General features: G+C 47.4%; 1 protein-coding gene across 1 annotated transcript in view; it reads left to right on the top strand.

Moving 5' to 3' along the window:
• Positions 1 to 14604, top strand: part of Lama3 (laminin subunit alpha 3) — a 220910-nt gene that overhangs the window by 74165 nt on the left and 132141 nt on the right. Inside the window, exons 11-16 of the mRNA XM_005355767.3 lie at positions 28 to 90; positions 8606 to 8740; positions 9530 to 9667; positions 12296 to 12342; positions 13762 to 13861; positions 14485 to 14537. Of these exons, the coding sequence (XP_005355824.1) occupies positions 28 to 90; positions 8606 to 8740; positions 9530 to 9667; positions 12296 to 12342; positions 13762 to 13861; positions 14485 to 14537 (536 nt within the window). The remainder of the gene's footprint in view (positions 1 to 27; positions 91 to 8605; positions 8741 to 9529; positions 9668 to 12295; positions 12343 to 13761; positions 13862 to 14484; positions 14538 to 14604) is intronic.

Genomic DNA, 14604 nt, shown 5'->3' on the forward strand with positions numbered 1-14604 from the left:
CCCGGCTTAAAATAAATTATTTTATAGGAATTCCAGTCTCTCCTGTTTATACTCTCAGTCTAGAAGACCCAATAGCTGGCAATATAAAAGGTAAGTAGCCTTTTTTTTTTGGATTTAATGTCGATGAAAATATTATGTTCCATTCCAGTTTTGGTTCCTGAACACGTTGCCAAGTCCAGGAGAAGTTCTGGGGTACTGTGGGGCTTTGGCAGTTGTTTCCTGGCCATTCTTGGGCATATCTTTTGAAAGGACTCTGCCCATTCAGGATGCTGGATAGAGCTTGGGTTATAGATTACTAGTTTGCTCAAAATCCTTACACAGTAGCCTTCCTGTCTACTGGGCCACTTGTTCCACCCACACGAACTTAGTGCAAGTGCTGTATCTGGGAGGTGATGCCAAGAAACAGCAGGGCAGGAGTGGGAAGGGCGTTGAGGGAGCCCCTGCAAAGTGTAATTAGCCAGGCCTACTACAGTTCTGGGCTGCGTCTCCCTGGACATTATCAGGAAACAAGCAGTACTCCTTGGGAGTGAAGGCAGGGAGGGAATGACTTAGTGATCAGGACCTTGTGGAAAGCTGCTTCCACAGAGTGTCCAGTGAGAAGGCTGGGAGCACCACAGCCAGGAGCACGAGCCCTGGGTGGAGGGCAGCAGATGTGAGCATCCTTTGGAGCAGGGAGGTGAGTAGTAACTGGAGGATTTGGTACTGCACCTACATAGCAACCGTTTGTTCCACAAGCTTCCCTGCTACTAAAAAATACCAGTCTGGGTGCTAAAGGCTTGATAGTGCACAGAGAAACATTCCCGGCATCTCTAGAACTTCTGTTTCTGCGGGGTTTGTTAGGATGGGGACTCAGAGCTCAAACAATAACACATGTATCAAGACAACATTTGTGTGTATGTATCTGCACACACACACACATGCACATAAAATTATGTTCTAATTGCTGTGCTAGTTGGCTTCCTGTTGCTGGAACAAGTTGTTTGCAAAATCAGTTTCTGAGGAGGAAAATCTGTGCTTTGTTTGCTCTATTGCTTTGGGCATGTAGAGACAGAGCTCTGCATGATGAAAGTGCATGGTTGGGGGGGGGGGGTAGTATTCACTTCATGGCAGCCAGGAAGCAAGTAGGAAGAAAGGTGAGATCCAACATCGTCTTCGAGGGTGCCCACAGCAGGGATCAGCCAGTGTTTTCTTAAACATTTGGAAATTAACTGGAATGGAACTTAGAGCTAGAGCCTTGTCAATACACAAGTCCGATTTCTCTCACAAGAATGTTTAGATCTCCCATCTACAGCCCGTCTATAGCAACCTTTTTGTTATTCAAAAGAGGCTCATGGTAACTTCAGGAAAGGAAAGTAACTGAACTTGGAGAGAAGTTCAGATAACTGCCACAAAATGCTAGGGAAATCCTGGATCACAGCCTAATGAAAAATAAACATTAACACAGTTGAGTTTGAGAATTCAAAGATACAGTGATCCACCTCAGTTTGCTGGCTTATTAATTCATTTTAATTATTTATTTTTGTGTGTATTTGTCTGTTCCAATCTGTGTACATGTGTGTGGGAGTTTGTGCATGCATGCATGCATGCATGCATCCACGTGTGCATTGTGGAAGCCAGAGAGTGACAAAGGATATCTTTCTAAGCTCTTCAGCTTGTTTGTGAGACAAGGTAACCTGACACTGTAGGTCACATTTTGGCCAGACTCACTGGCCAGCAGGAGCCTGGATCCCCTTATCTCCATTTCCCCAGCACCGGGAGTTAAGTAGATGCTTCTGTGCCCGGAGTTTTACATGGGTACTGGGGTCAAAGTCAGGCCCTCATGGGTGCGCAGCACATACTTTTCCGTCTGATCTGCCTCTCCCTATTAATACATCCTAAAAACACTGAGCCTGGGACTTATTTATTGCCAGAGCATATTAGAAGTGCAGATTTATAAACCACCAGCAGATACAGCGCACCAGAGGAAGCCGGCCTCTCTCCCACCCTGACACCTGTAGAAGATTTTGTGTTCTCAAGTAGAGTTTCTCTTAACTAGGCGTGTGCTAAAAAACAAACAAACAAAAAGCAGTTTATTTTTTATTCCTGCCTGTCACCCAAGGTCTTAAAGTAGGCTTTCAGGGATGGAGACTGTCCCGACTCTGGACAGTTAGGGAGCACTGCCTCAGCCGGGAGGAGCTCTTGTCTAGAGGGTGTCAAGCTTCACTGTGAAGGATCACTGCATGCTTCTCATTAGGGAGCACCGCCTCAGCCAGGAGGAGCTCCTGTCTAGAGGGTGTCAAGCTTCACTGTGAAGGATCACTGCATGCTTCTCATTAGGGAGCACCGCCTCAGCCAGGAGGAGCTCCTGTCTAGCGGGTGTCAAGCTTCACTGTGAAGGATCAGATAGGAAAGACTTCTGGGCTTTGGGGTTTGATGGATTCTGTCACATGTCCTCAACTGCTGTTGAGGGAGCCATAGCTAATATGCAAATGAAAGCATTGGGCAGTATTCCAATATAATCTATTTTTTTATAAACAGATATATTTGGCTCTCATACAAAAGTTTACAGACCCCAGGACCACATCAGAGTCTCTGCCGTGCCATTCTGCACCCAAGCTAAAGTATTGTGCTAGAGACTCACGTATCCAGCCAAGATTGAGGCAATTAATCAGTCTCAAAACCCAGCCCTTCCTGCCCATGGGTGTTCCACCTCCTCTGCAGACCACTGAAGATCAAAAATATATTTCTAAAAAAAGCATCTTGAGGGAAGTCTCAGTGGGTAAAGTGCTTGCCACGCCAGCGGGAACATCTGAGTTTGGCTCCCCAGACTATGCGTAGAGCTGGGTAGAGCAGCTCATATCCCAGCATTCCTATGGTGAGACAGGAGGTGGAGACAATAGAATCTCGTGAAGCTCATAGGCCAGTGTGGCATATACAGAGATGTGGCTCTGTCCCCAAGAAGGTGGAAGGCAAACCCCAACATGAGATTTTCCTTTGATCCCACACATAGAGTGGCGTATATAAACCATCCCGCACAACATGCATACATGTTATACACACAAGTTCCCATGCAAATGTTATAAGAATGCATTCACAGTGTACAGATAGAATTCTTGCCAGTTTTAATGCTGTATAAAAGCATATTGTGTTAAGTATTATAAATCTTGCTATGATTAAAGTATATGGAAATACACATGTAGGTTATGTTCAAAGGTTTTGCATACTGTGTCATTTGAGAACTTGGGCATCTGGGGGTTTTAAGCCCATAGGGGGAGGGAGTCCATGGAGTCCCCATCAGTGCTAAGTAACGACTGTACTGGGTGAGGAGTCCTGGCTCTAAAGGACAGACTCTAACTGGACAAATGGCCATGCGGACTCGACTGTTTTTAGTTTCTCTCCTTATCTCATAACTGGATATGATTAGGATTTAGATGGCGGGATCAGCTAGACACATCCACCTGAGCATCATTCGTAGAAAGCAGATGTGTCATAGACACATCTTTAAGGGATCCCCTTGGAACGTATGTTCAAGGACACTAGACTGCCATGTGCTGGACCCTCTAGTCCTCCAAGTTAAACTGCAGTGAGAAGGAAAACCCACGACACGCAGCACCCAGGAGTCTAATTTATCAGGGATGCTGAGGCGATCTAGGCTGATTCTCTAGAGCAGCTCGTCAGGCCTGCAGACAGGCCAGCCCTGATTCATTACAGGATCGGAGTTCCTGAAAAGATTGTGGAAAGGTTTGCAATCCCCCACCCACTGTGTAAGGAAGAACTGCTTGCTTTTGTCAAGGTCCTAGCTCAAGCCAGGGCCTGGGGGCCAGCAGATGTGTGAAACTGGGAATGCCCCAAAAGGTCTGGGTAATGAGATCTGGTGCATGCTTTTTGAGGTGTGGGCTCTTTAGGATGGGATTCACCTGGCAGGTGAGTGGGGCTATCACTGAGGGCGTGGAGCTTGACCGATGTGGCTTAGACCACATTGTGCTTGACCAATGGGCAAGCAGGTTATGATAGCTCCTTCGGGAGGCTCTGCTGATAAAATAGAGCGAAGAATGGCGTTTACTGAAGAGAATTGAGGCTTGGTTCAGTCTTGGCTCGTCTTTGATGAAGTGCCTACGCTGTGCTACATGCTGCCCACTTCAGTCCCTGCTCCTGGGAGCTCCCAGTCCACGGGAGATGGACAGTTAGAGGGGCAGGGAAGAACCCAGAGCTAGGGGAGCAAGGGGAAGGTTATCCCTGATGGAAGAAAGGGTGAGAGGAGGCAGGGAAGGAAGGAGGTAGGTGGGTAGGAACCTCCATCCAGGTTCAGTAAGTTGAGCATCCAAACTGCCCAAGCTCCCCCAGAGCCAGCACGTGCAGTAGGATCAAAAACCCATTGCCATTATTCTTGAGTTCTCAGTAGTCCTCATTGTCCGCTATGTTCAGCAAGTCCGGTTTTATCCCATGCTTTTTCAGATTCAGGCCAGCTGGCCTTGGTGAATTCCCGAACGAACATCCCCATTGTCTCAGAGTGTGGGTGTACCCCTCGCGGTCCTGAGTTCCTTGTTCATGCTCCCCCTCCTTCTGCTCCTGATTTGGACCTTGATAGCCCATTACTCTTATCTGTGTTAGCCACATGGCTCAGTACCTTTTTCAGAGGCGTAGTCACATCTTGCTTCTTCTGTGTCTGGACAGGACTACAGAGGGAGCTTCCCTCTTCCTAGAATTTTCCTGTTCTCATTGATCCACCTGTACTTCCTGTCTGGTTGTCCCACCTATACTTCCTGCCTGGCTACTGGCCAATCCAAGTTTATTTAAAATATAATTGACAGAATACAGACCACGGTCCCACACCAGTCAGTGTCTGCAGGGAATGAGTTTCAAAAATCCACCCCCTCAGATATCAAACTTTGCAGATGCTCAGTTGCTGGTGTAAAATAGCATGGTATTCATGTAACCTATGCACATCCGTGTAACCTCCACACATTATTCATGTACTTTAAATCACCCCAAACTACTGAGTATCTAATATAAATGCTGTTTAAGTAGTTACACTGTATCACTTAGGAAACAGTGGTAAGAGCAAGCCTGGGCATACTCGCTGCAGACACTGTCATTTTCCTGAGTGGTCTCAACCATAGGAGCCTGTGGGTACAGGCTAGCTGTGTGAGGCTGAAGGTTCTGAGCCCTCCGCTCCCAAAGCCCTGCTTGTCAAACCAACTCTCATGCAAATGCTGGGATGCTCTGTCTTCCTCTTATAATATTTTATTTTTAGTTATTACATTAGAGAAAATGACTCAACAAATTTGCTGTTAACTTTTTTCTGAAAGGTTATGGTTTAAGGCAAAGGGGAAGAGGAAGGATTTAGAATTTTTTTTAAATCATTATCTAGTCTTAACCCTTGTAGAGACTGTTTCCAACCCTCACAAGTCCTTCCTTCGGAAGGGGAGGAATTGGATTGGGCTGAATCTCTGGGTCTCCCTCCAGGCAGTACAGCAAGATTCAGAAGTTAATATAAGGGATAGGACTACAAATGTTTGCTGTATGTAATTGGTTTGATGATGTATCTTAATCTAGAATAGACCTTTAAACTTACTTCCAAGATTGTTTTAAGTTTGCATTCTTAGTATAATAAAATTAAATGTGTTTGGTTTTAAATCAGGCAGACTTGGGCACACATACTACCTCTGTCTTCCTGGCTTGTGACCTTTCCATTTCTGAGTATGATTCCTTTTCTTTTTTTTGCCCATACTTAATTAAGACCATTAACCTCTTTCTGTCCATGGCACCGAGGGAAGGGGGACATCAAATCAATGTAGTGCTTTGACAGGTAGTGGGCAAACCATGAGTTGTGGCTGCCCATAGCTCTACCGCTCCAACCTTTGGCCACATTCTCTCCCTGAGGATGGAGGACAGTTTCCTGGTCAGACCTATCTAGGACAATAGTCCAGCAAGGCTGTGTGTACAAGGGTCCAGGCAGCCCTGTCGGGTCAGGAAGAGGAGGGGGCACGAAACACATCAACATGCCTCTTCGCCCCCACTGACTGCCTCTTCTTCAGTCCGCTCCAGTGATCCAGGAACTCCAGCCCCTGTGGGCACCTGTCAGAGCAGATGGGCATGTGAGTGTATGGTCTTGGTGCTTCAAGACTAGAGCAAAGAACCACAGGCCAAGGTGGCCTGCTGAGAGGGTCGCTCATAACCACTCATTGCTGGGTCCCTCAATTCCTATGTTCCAGCTGGGGACTGCCATCCATACAGCTAAAATTGCTGTGTATTGTTGAGGGGAGGGGCTCTCTCTAGGTTCAGAGCATACAGGGGACCCTAAATCTAAAGCATGAACCCAGACCAAAAGGGGTCAAGAGCTCTGGTTCCCCTTTCCTCCCTCCGTCCCAGTACATCCACCCTCCATGGGTTTTTGATGAATCAGTCACACAGGCGCCATCTTCGTGATCCTTCTCGGTTGCCCACATCTCCCTTAAGGAGTCCAGTAAGGAGGGGATGGAGCTAACGGTCCATGTGGATGGACTACGACCATTCTAGAGGAGCTGAGATCTTGCCCTTTGAGGCAAACTTCTTCACTCTACTTAGTAACTGGTCTTGAAAGCCTTTAAGTGTTGAGACCGTGGAAGCACAATATTGGAGGACAGCATCTGGTAATGTCCATCCAGCACTGCACAGATCCTCATCACTCATCAAGTCTGACTGGAACGTGCACAGGCCCCACATCAAGAGAACTGCAAGTGGACAGTGTATATTATATCTTCTCAGTTTCTAAAGCAGTGGTTCTCAACCTGTGAGTCATGGCCCTTTGGGATGGTCGAATGACCCTTTCACAGGGGTTGCTTAAGACCATTGAAAAACATAGATATTTGCTTTATGATTCAGAACAGTATCAAGCTGGGCGATGGTGGCGCACGCCTTTAATCCCAGCACTCGGGAGGCAGAGGCAGGCGAGATCTCTGTGTGTTCAAGACCAGCCTGGTCTACAGATCTAGTTCCAGGACAGGAACCAAAACCTACGGAGAAACCCTGTCTCGAAAAACCAAAACAAACAAACAAACAAACAAACAAACAAAACAGAACAGTATCAAAATTAGTTATGAAGAATCAACAAAAGCAATGTAATGGTTGGGGTCACCACAACACGAGGAACTGTATTAATAGGTTACAGAAGGTTGAGAACGACTACCCGGGAACATTCTGTGAGCTGATGGATAGATAGCAGCTTTGCTCTTTGATGGTCTGGACAACCTCAAACTCAGCCAAGGCGTGGAAGTCAGCTCCTTCCTTGAGCAGCAGCAGCCACAGACAGCATGAGATGTCACGGCCCTAAATGTCCACGTGCATTGTGGAGTTTACCATGGCAATGCTCTCATAGATAGGGACAGCATGAGTGACCCTATCCCCTGGAGTCTAAAGCCACTGCTGTTTTGTGTCTTGTTGCATGCGGGCTGAGCACAGCATGGAGATAAACAGGGCAGGAACATTGAAAGTGTCAGCACCTCGGCTGTCTTCTCCCGTTCCTACTGGGTTTAGCAGTGCTCTCTAGAGAGGCCGCACTGCCAGGTGCATTGTTCCAGTCCTAAATCCCAGTGTGTTCCATGTGAGCACACGGCCAGTAGCCCCCATGCGTCTCTTCTTTTGGTCCGATGAAGAGGACCCCCTCTGGATGAGCCTAGTGTGAAAACAGTACTTAGAAATCTGTCTCCTGCAAGACTAGCCTTGATCACTCCGGAACCATTGCTGCTGACCATGGGAGGGTTGGCAATGATGTCATAGGAAGTGTAAGGACTGCAGCAACCTTGGCTCAAAGTCACAGGCCAATGAGCTGTTCATTCTGTGATCACCCAGTGAGTGATCTCAGAACCGGAGTACAAGACAAACTCAACTAAGATGGAGAATAAGCAGAGCAGAGGGGGCGGAGCCTACTTATACAGACAGGTTCGCGACCTGCAGACCTTCTGAGGAGCAGGGACATGGATAGACATATATAAGACGAAAAGCTTTTATGCCAGGACATAGGGTAGAATGTGCCAAACAGCTTGTTATGGTCTGAGACAGGTCCTGAGGTGGGTATGTATTTGATTGGCAACCTGGTTTCTGGAAGGCTGTGAGCCTGGTAGATTCTGTGGGACAATCTCCCAGAAACCCTCAAAGCCAAGTTTGAAACACTCTAGGGTTGAATTACGTTGCTTTCTCATCTTAAAAACAGAAAGAGGAGCTGGAAATATGGCTGTCAGTTAGTGTCTTCCATGGAAGCTTGAGGACCTGTACTCAGAACCCCCTGACCCACAGAAAGGCTGGGTGCCATGGTCCAGAGCTGTCTTAGTAGGGCTCCTCGCTGTGAGAAAACACCACCACCATAGGCAACTTGGGGAGGAAAGGATTCATTCCATATTGTCATCTAGGTACAATGCAGTATTGAGGGAAGTCAGGGCGGGAACCTGGAGGCGGGAGCTGATGCAGAGGCCATGGAGGGGTGCTGCTTGCTCAGCCTGCTTTCTTGTACACCCCAGGACCACCTGCCTGGGGTGGCTCCACCTGGAATAGGCAACAACACCCCAGGCTTGCCCGCAGGCCACCGTGGTAGGGGAAGCAGGAATTCCACCCAGCACAGCGGCCTCTCTGACAGTCTCTTTCTTTGTAGGTTGTGACTGTAACCTGGAAGGTGTTCTCCCAGAGATATGTGACGACCGTGGCAGGTGCCTGTGCCGCCCTGGGGTTGAGGGTCCCCGGTGCGATTCCTGCCGCACAGGCTCATATTCATTCCCTATATGCCAAGGTGAGTGGGTAAAGCAGAAACGCTGGCCCCCAGTTTCCCAGGTTGGATTTCTCCTGAGGAAGCGCAGACAAACTTTCTGGAAGATCAGCATGGCCTGTGGTTTAAGCAGCTGCCCCGCCTTCTACAGATGTGACATTTCTCTGAGACTGTCTCTTGTTCTTTCCTTTCTCCTCTCTGGAAGCCAGGTGCTGGGCTGGCAGTCAGCTCACTGGGTTCAAGTCCTGGCTCTCAAGAGTGGAGTTGTGAGTTTAGGAACCTGTCCAGTGGACAGAAGGAGGCAGAGATGACAGCACCACCAGGCTGGATGTCTCAGTAGTCCCAGTCTGGTGCTGAGATCCTGGAGTATTTCTTCCCCTTCTTCTGGGTTAGGGTGTTCAAGTCTTCCTGTTGCGTGTTCGCTAGATTCTGGTTTACCATGTGCTGTTCAGGATGTTGGAGGAATTATTGCATTGGCGCCTGCCTATCTTTTCCTTCAAATAAGGCCAGCAGAGTCTTGGTCCAATCTTTGCTGTGGCTGACTGTGTTTTTCTTGGTCTGCCCTCTCTCAGATCCCCTCCACCCTGAAGCTGCCTGGGTTGGGGGATGCAAGGACCTTGCAGAGGAAAAGGGTGGAATGGGGTAAAGAAGCCAACAGCAGGAAATACACCCTGCTGGATGGCCAGAAAAGCTTAGGGAATTGGAGGGGGCCTGGATTCACTTCCCCTGGCCCTATCTGAGGGCTCATGTCCAAGACACTGCCCTGTGCTCTTTATACCTCATGCCTAAGTCTGATCAAGCTATTTCCCACAGCCTGCCAGTGTTCGACTATTGGATCCTATCCGGTCCCCTGTGACCCAGTGACTGGCCAGTGTGAATGCCTGCCTGGAATAACGGGAAAGCAGTGTGACAGGTGTCTCTCGGGAGCCTATGACTTTCCTTACTGCCAAGGTAAGGAAGCCAGCAGCACGTTGGAGGCATGATCTTCATCTGAGTAGGTAGAGCCAGCCTCCCCGAGAAGCCTTCAACCTTCTCCAGACTGACTCTAGCCACCCTAGATAATTGGTTCAGTCTGCCCCTGGCCAACTTCATTGACCATGTACATCACATGTTCATTCTCAGAGGCGTCTAGTGGCTAGTGAGAATGATTTAAACCCCCATTCATAAACGACCTGGATTTCTTAGTTCACACGTCACTTCTCTGCTTCAGCATGATGAAAATGACCCATGGAGTCTGCCCCTGCCTTTGTGTGGCATGCCCGGCCTCCACCCTGGACATGCCAAGGCATCGAGCTTTCTCTCCCTGGTGACTTTGGGTGCTGATGTGCCCTGCACAGGATCTTTGCTGTGGGCCGAGAGTGCTGGGTTCTGCCCCTTCCCTCTACACAGAAATAAGCTGCCCGCATTGCCTGCAAGCTTCTTAGTGTGGGCAGCCAGGGTGTACCAGGAGCTCCGCCTGGGGATTGCAGAGGACTCTTGTGCTAAGACTAATCATCCGAAGATCCGTCCTGCTCCTGGTGACACTGAGGGTGTAGCATCCAGAGCTGGGTGGAACTTGGCGGAAGAGCACATGATATTTTCCAGGACTTTCCCAATCAGAATTCTCCAGACCAGATACTTCTGCAGGAGGGCCTGTGGGTCCCATGTGGCAGAGGCAGAGTAGCCATGACTATACCAGAGCTGGAGAGTAACACTGACCATCCCGGGAAGAGCCCAGGGCCAAGCATGGTCAGCATGGAGAACAAAAGGAGAGGAAACAAGGTGTGGGCTACTAGAGAAAAATATGGCTCAAAGAGCGAGGAGGTGGAGGGGACATGTTGTAGAATATTATTTTAAGGTCTGTTACTCTTGTTTATGCTGAGGAGCATTTGTTTAATGATGTAAAGATGCATTGCTTTTGTTTATGCTGCATTTGTTTAACTCTGTGAAGTTGTAGTTCTTTGCCTGTCTAAAATACCTATGGGCTAGTAAGGAGCTGAACAGCCAATAGCAAGGCAGGAACAAGGATAGGCGGGGCTGGCAGGCAGCGAGGATAAATAGGAGAGATCTCGGAAAAGAGAGAAGGAAGTGGAAACAAGGTGAGGAGGTTGTCAGGGGCCACACAGCCAGCCACGGAGTAAGAAGGAAAGTGAAAAAAGTGAAAGACCCAGAGGCAAGGGGTAGATGGAGTAACTTAGAAAAGCCAGCTAGAAACAAGCCAAGCTAAGGCTGGGTATTCATGAGTATTAATAGGTCTCTCTGTGTGTGATTTATTTGGGAGCTGGGTGGTGGACCCCCCAAAGACCAAAGGGCAAAGGAGTAAAAACAAAATAAAACAACAAAACAATAACAACAAAAACAAAAAACAGGGACATCATGAGGAACTGAGGCAAACTTGACAAAGAGAAAAGGAAAGCAAAAAGCTAAGGGGCCCTTTGTAAGGAAGGCTATAGGATCCTGTTACCCACATGCTCCAATGGCCATAACCAGCCTCAGAAGTGGGATCAACCAGGCTGCTGTAATAGGGAGATGTTGTAATAGGGAGATGTTGCAAATGCTTAGCTATAGCCTCTTCAGGCATCACCAAGAACTTCAGTACACAGGGGTGTTATTCTCTTAAAGATGAGGGTGACCCAGAGGCCTCCGAGGAGCCACAGTGGGTTACCTGAGGGGGCATCGTCCCCTGAGAGCAGCCATGGTGAAGGACAGCCAGTCCCACCACCTGAGGCCTCAGCAGGTCCCAGGTGGGTGAGAGACGGACAGATACGCCATGCAGAGAGAGAGTTTGGGTATAGAGTTTATTTAGTGGGTTATGGAGGGGAAAGGGAAAGGGGGAGCTGGGAATGGGAGGGGGGAGGAAGGCAGCAGCCACTCCAGGAGAGGGACAAGAGAAAGAGAGAGAGAGAGAGAGAGAGAGAGAGAGAGAGAGAGAGAGAGAAAGCAGGCTGGAGGAGAACAGCTTTCCTGGCAGAAGGGGAGGTTTGGGAGTGGGCGGGGTTTGTCTCTTAAAGGGACAGGGTACCCAGGAGACAGGAGAGGCCAATACACCATAACAATGGGGAGAGGGGTAACGGGGGTAATAATAATCAGTTCTCTTTCGGTTACAAAATGAAGTTAGAAATCCTGTAACTTCTTTTGATGGACATTTTATTTTTAATTTTAAAAAGAGGTGCAATATCGCCCTCTTCTGGACAATTCTAGAGATGCTGAAAATCTCAGTCTTTCCTAACGGCCTGCTAGGAAGGAATCTTTGTAGGGAAGTGGGGGAGGAGCTGGGTGAGGGGAGAGATTATGATCAAAATATTGCATGCAATTTTCAAAAACAAGTTAAAATATATCTTAAAAACGAAGTATAGGAAACATTAAAGAAAGGAAGGAAGTTGTGTTCCCTGGCAGGGCAGAGTGACCCTACAGGGGTCACTACAGACAACTATAGAGACCCTGGCTGTGCCTCAGTGAGAGTCACATCAAGTTTTGCCGCTTCTGCAATAAAAAACTTAAACGTAGGTGCACTTTTAAAAAGGCAAAATTAAGGTTTTCTTGAAGTATAATGTCAAAACCATCAGCCAGCCATGTGTATCATTTCTGAATCATATACAGGGCCCGGCAGTATTTGTGACCCAGCTGGGACCGTTGACTCCAACTTGGTAAGTAGGGGCATCTACGTGAAAGGTCAAGACTAACCACGTGGAAAATTCCTGGAATTAATATAAGACACAGATCCACGTTGCCTAAAGAGATCATGGCTCTTTTTCAAAATGCATATGTAGTTTGTGAGGTTTTTTTGTTTGTTTGTTTGGTTTTGGTTTTGGTTTTTTATTCTTCAAGACAGGGTTTCTGTGTAGTTTTGGAGCCTGTCCTAGAACTAACTCTTGTAGACCAGGGTGGCCTTGAACTTATAGATATTTGTGTATCCATGAGGTATTTTTTTAAACAAAAGAATAAGGTTTACTTAGATTTTGTATCCTAGAGTCCAAGAGTTAGCTCTTCTGGAGGTTTCTGTGAGGGTGCCATCAGGAAGAGCACCCAGACTCAATCACTGGCCAAGAACTTGTGACGTAAAGCTGGCCATCCCGCAAACTATCACATAGTCTCTCCTTTATTCTAAGCACATACTGTGGTACTGTGAATGGTTTCCTAAGATCCTGGGACTTCCCTGCCTTTGTGGCCTCACAACTATGGACCACAAGGGACGCAAGGGCTGCTGCTGCTCCTGCTATGTCTTTGCTGGAGCTGAAGCCACTCTCATAAGATTGGTCATAGCATCCGTCTTCCTGTGAGACGCCCCTAGAGCACAGCAGCGTGTTTGTGTGTGCGCGCACACGCATGCTTATGTGTGCATGTTAGGTATGGGTACTGGTTAGAGGGCAGCCTCATATGTCGATCCTCAGGGATCATCCACCGCCTTCTTTGAGGCAGGCCTCTACCGGCTCATAGTTCACCAAGCAAGCTAGACTGCTGGCCAGTGGATTCCAAGATGTTTGTCTTTCTAAATGTGGGTTCTGGGGATCAAACTTGGGCCCTCACACCTACAAGAAAAACATTTTAGTGACTGAGCCTTGTTCTCAGATATAACAATGTTTTAGACAAGAGAGATCTTCAGATTTTCCCTTCTCTGTATTTTCTGACTGCTTTTAACCACATTTGTTGGTTACTCGTGTAAAATGCCAAGTGTGTACTGAAAAAGTTCAGAGGCTGAAGAGATGACCCCGAGTTAAGAACATTTACTGCTCTTACAAAGGGGATTCTTCAGTTCTCAGCACCACATGGTGACTTACAGCCATCATTAGCTCCAGTTTCACTAGGTGCCTACTCCTGGCCTCCTTGGGCACCAGGCACACACACAGTGCACATATCTACATGCAGGTAAAGCACTCCAATGTATCAAATAAAAACAAACCTTCCTTTAAGTTCAGAAGACTGAAGCAACCTTGTGCTTTTGTGAATCCCTTGACTTATCTTTCATAGTCCAAATTGATTTGGTGACAAAGCTTTGCTCAAGAACACATATTTGAAACAGGTCTTAGTTTCAAGATGCCAAATGTCAGTTTGATCTTCATTTCAAGGGTTATTGCCAGTGCAAGCTTCACGTTGCAAGTCCTACGTGTAGTGTCTGCAAGCCATTATATTGGAATCTGGCCAAAGAAAACCCCAGCGGATGCTCAGGTCAGCTGTCTCATATTCCACCCCATCCTGCCATGCCATTGCCTCTTTATTTCTGCCTTCTTTTGCCCACATTGACAAAAGAGCATTTTGTTAAACTGATTTGTTCAACATGCTGACTATGCTTTAGTGCTCACCTCTGTTCAGAGCATAACTGACATTTTCAGACAGAGATTTGCTATTCTATTTGAGTTTTGTCATTGTGAAGGCAGCCATTTGATAAATGCCTGTGACCTCTTTGTTTTTATAAACCACTCTTTCTGGTTTAATTTTACACACATTGCATATTCCTACTGAACCTTTATTTTGTACAGTTTATTAAAGCCAGGATACCAAGATTAAAACGCATAATAAAAGGTCTAAGTGAAATGACTATTTTAGGGTAGAGTGTGTTTTTATGTAGGCGTGTCAATAATGACCTTGACATTGGGAACCTTTATAAACTCTGTGTGCTGGAGTAACCAGAAGCAATACTGTTTTAGACTCCAGCACAGCAGGTTGGATGCTTCTTAGGTCCACAGGGACGTCCAAGCCCCTGAGTTGTATTGTAGGCACGTGGCATCCCTAGAGTCAGGGAACTGTTCCTCTAAGACCCCCAGCTCATAGACACTCTCTTACCTTCACAGAATGTCAGTGCCACGAGGCAGGGACCGTGAGCGGAATCGGAGAGTGTGGGCAGGTAACGTGGTCAGTTTGTCATGAGATGTCTGTAGGATGCTGCTGAGGTTGACCGTGGGATTCCTGGA

The sequence above is a fragment of the Microtus ochrogaster genome, chromosome 18, assembly GCF_000317375.1.
Source record: "Microtus ochrogaster isolate Prairie Vole_2 chromosome 18, MicOch1.0, whole genome shotgun sequence".
NCBI lineage: Eukaryota > Metazoa > Chordata > Mammalia > Rodentia > Cricetidae > Microtus > Microtus ochrogaster.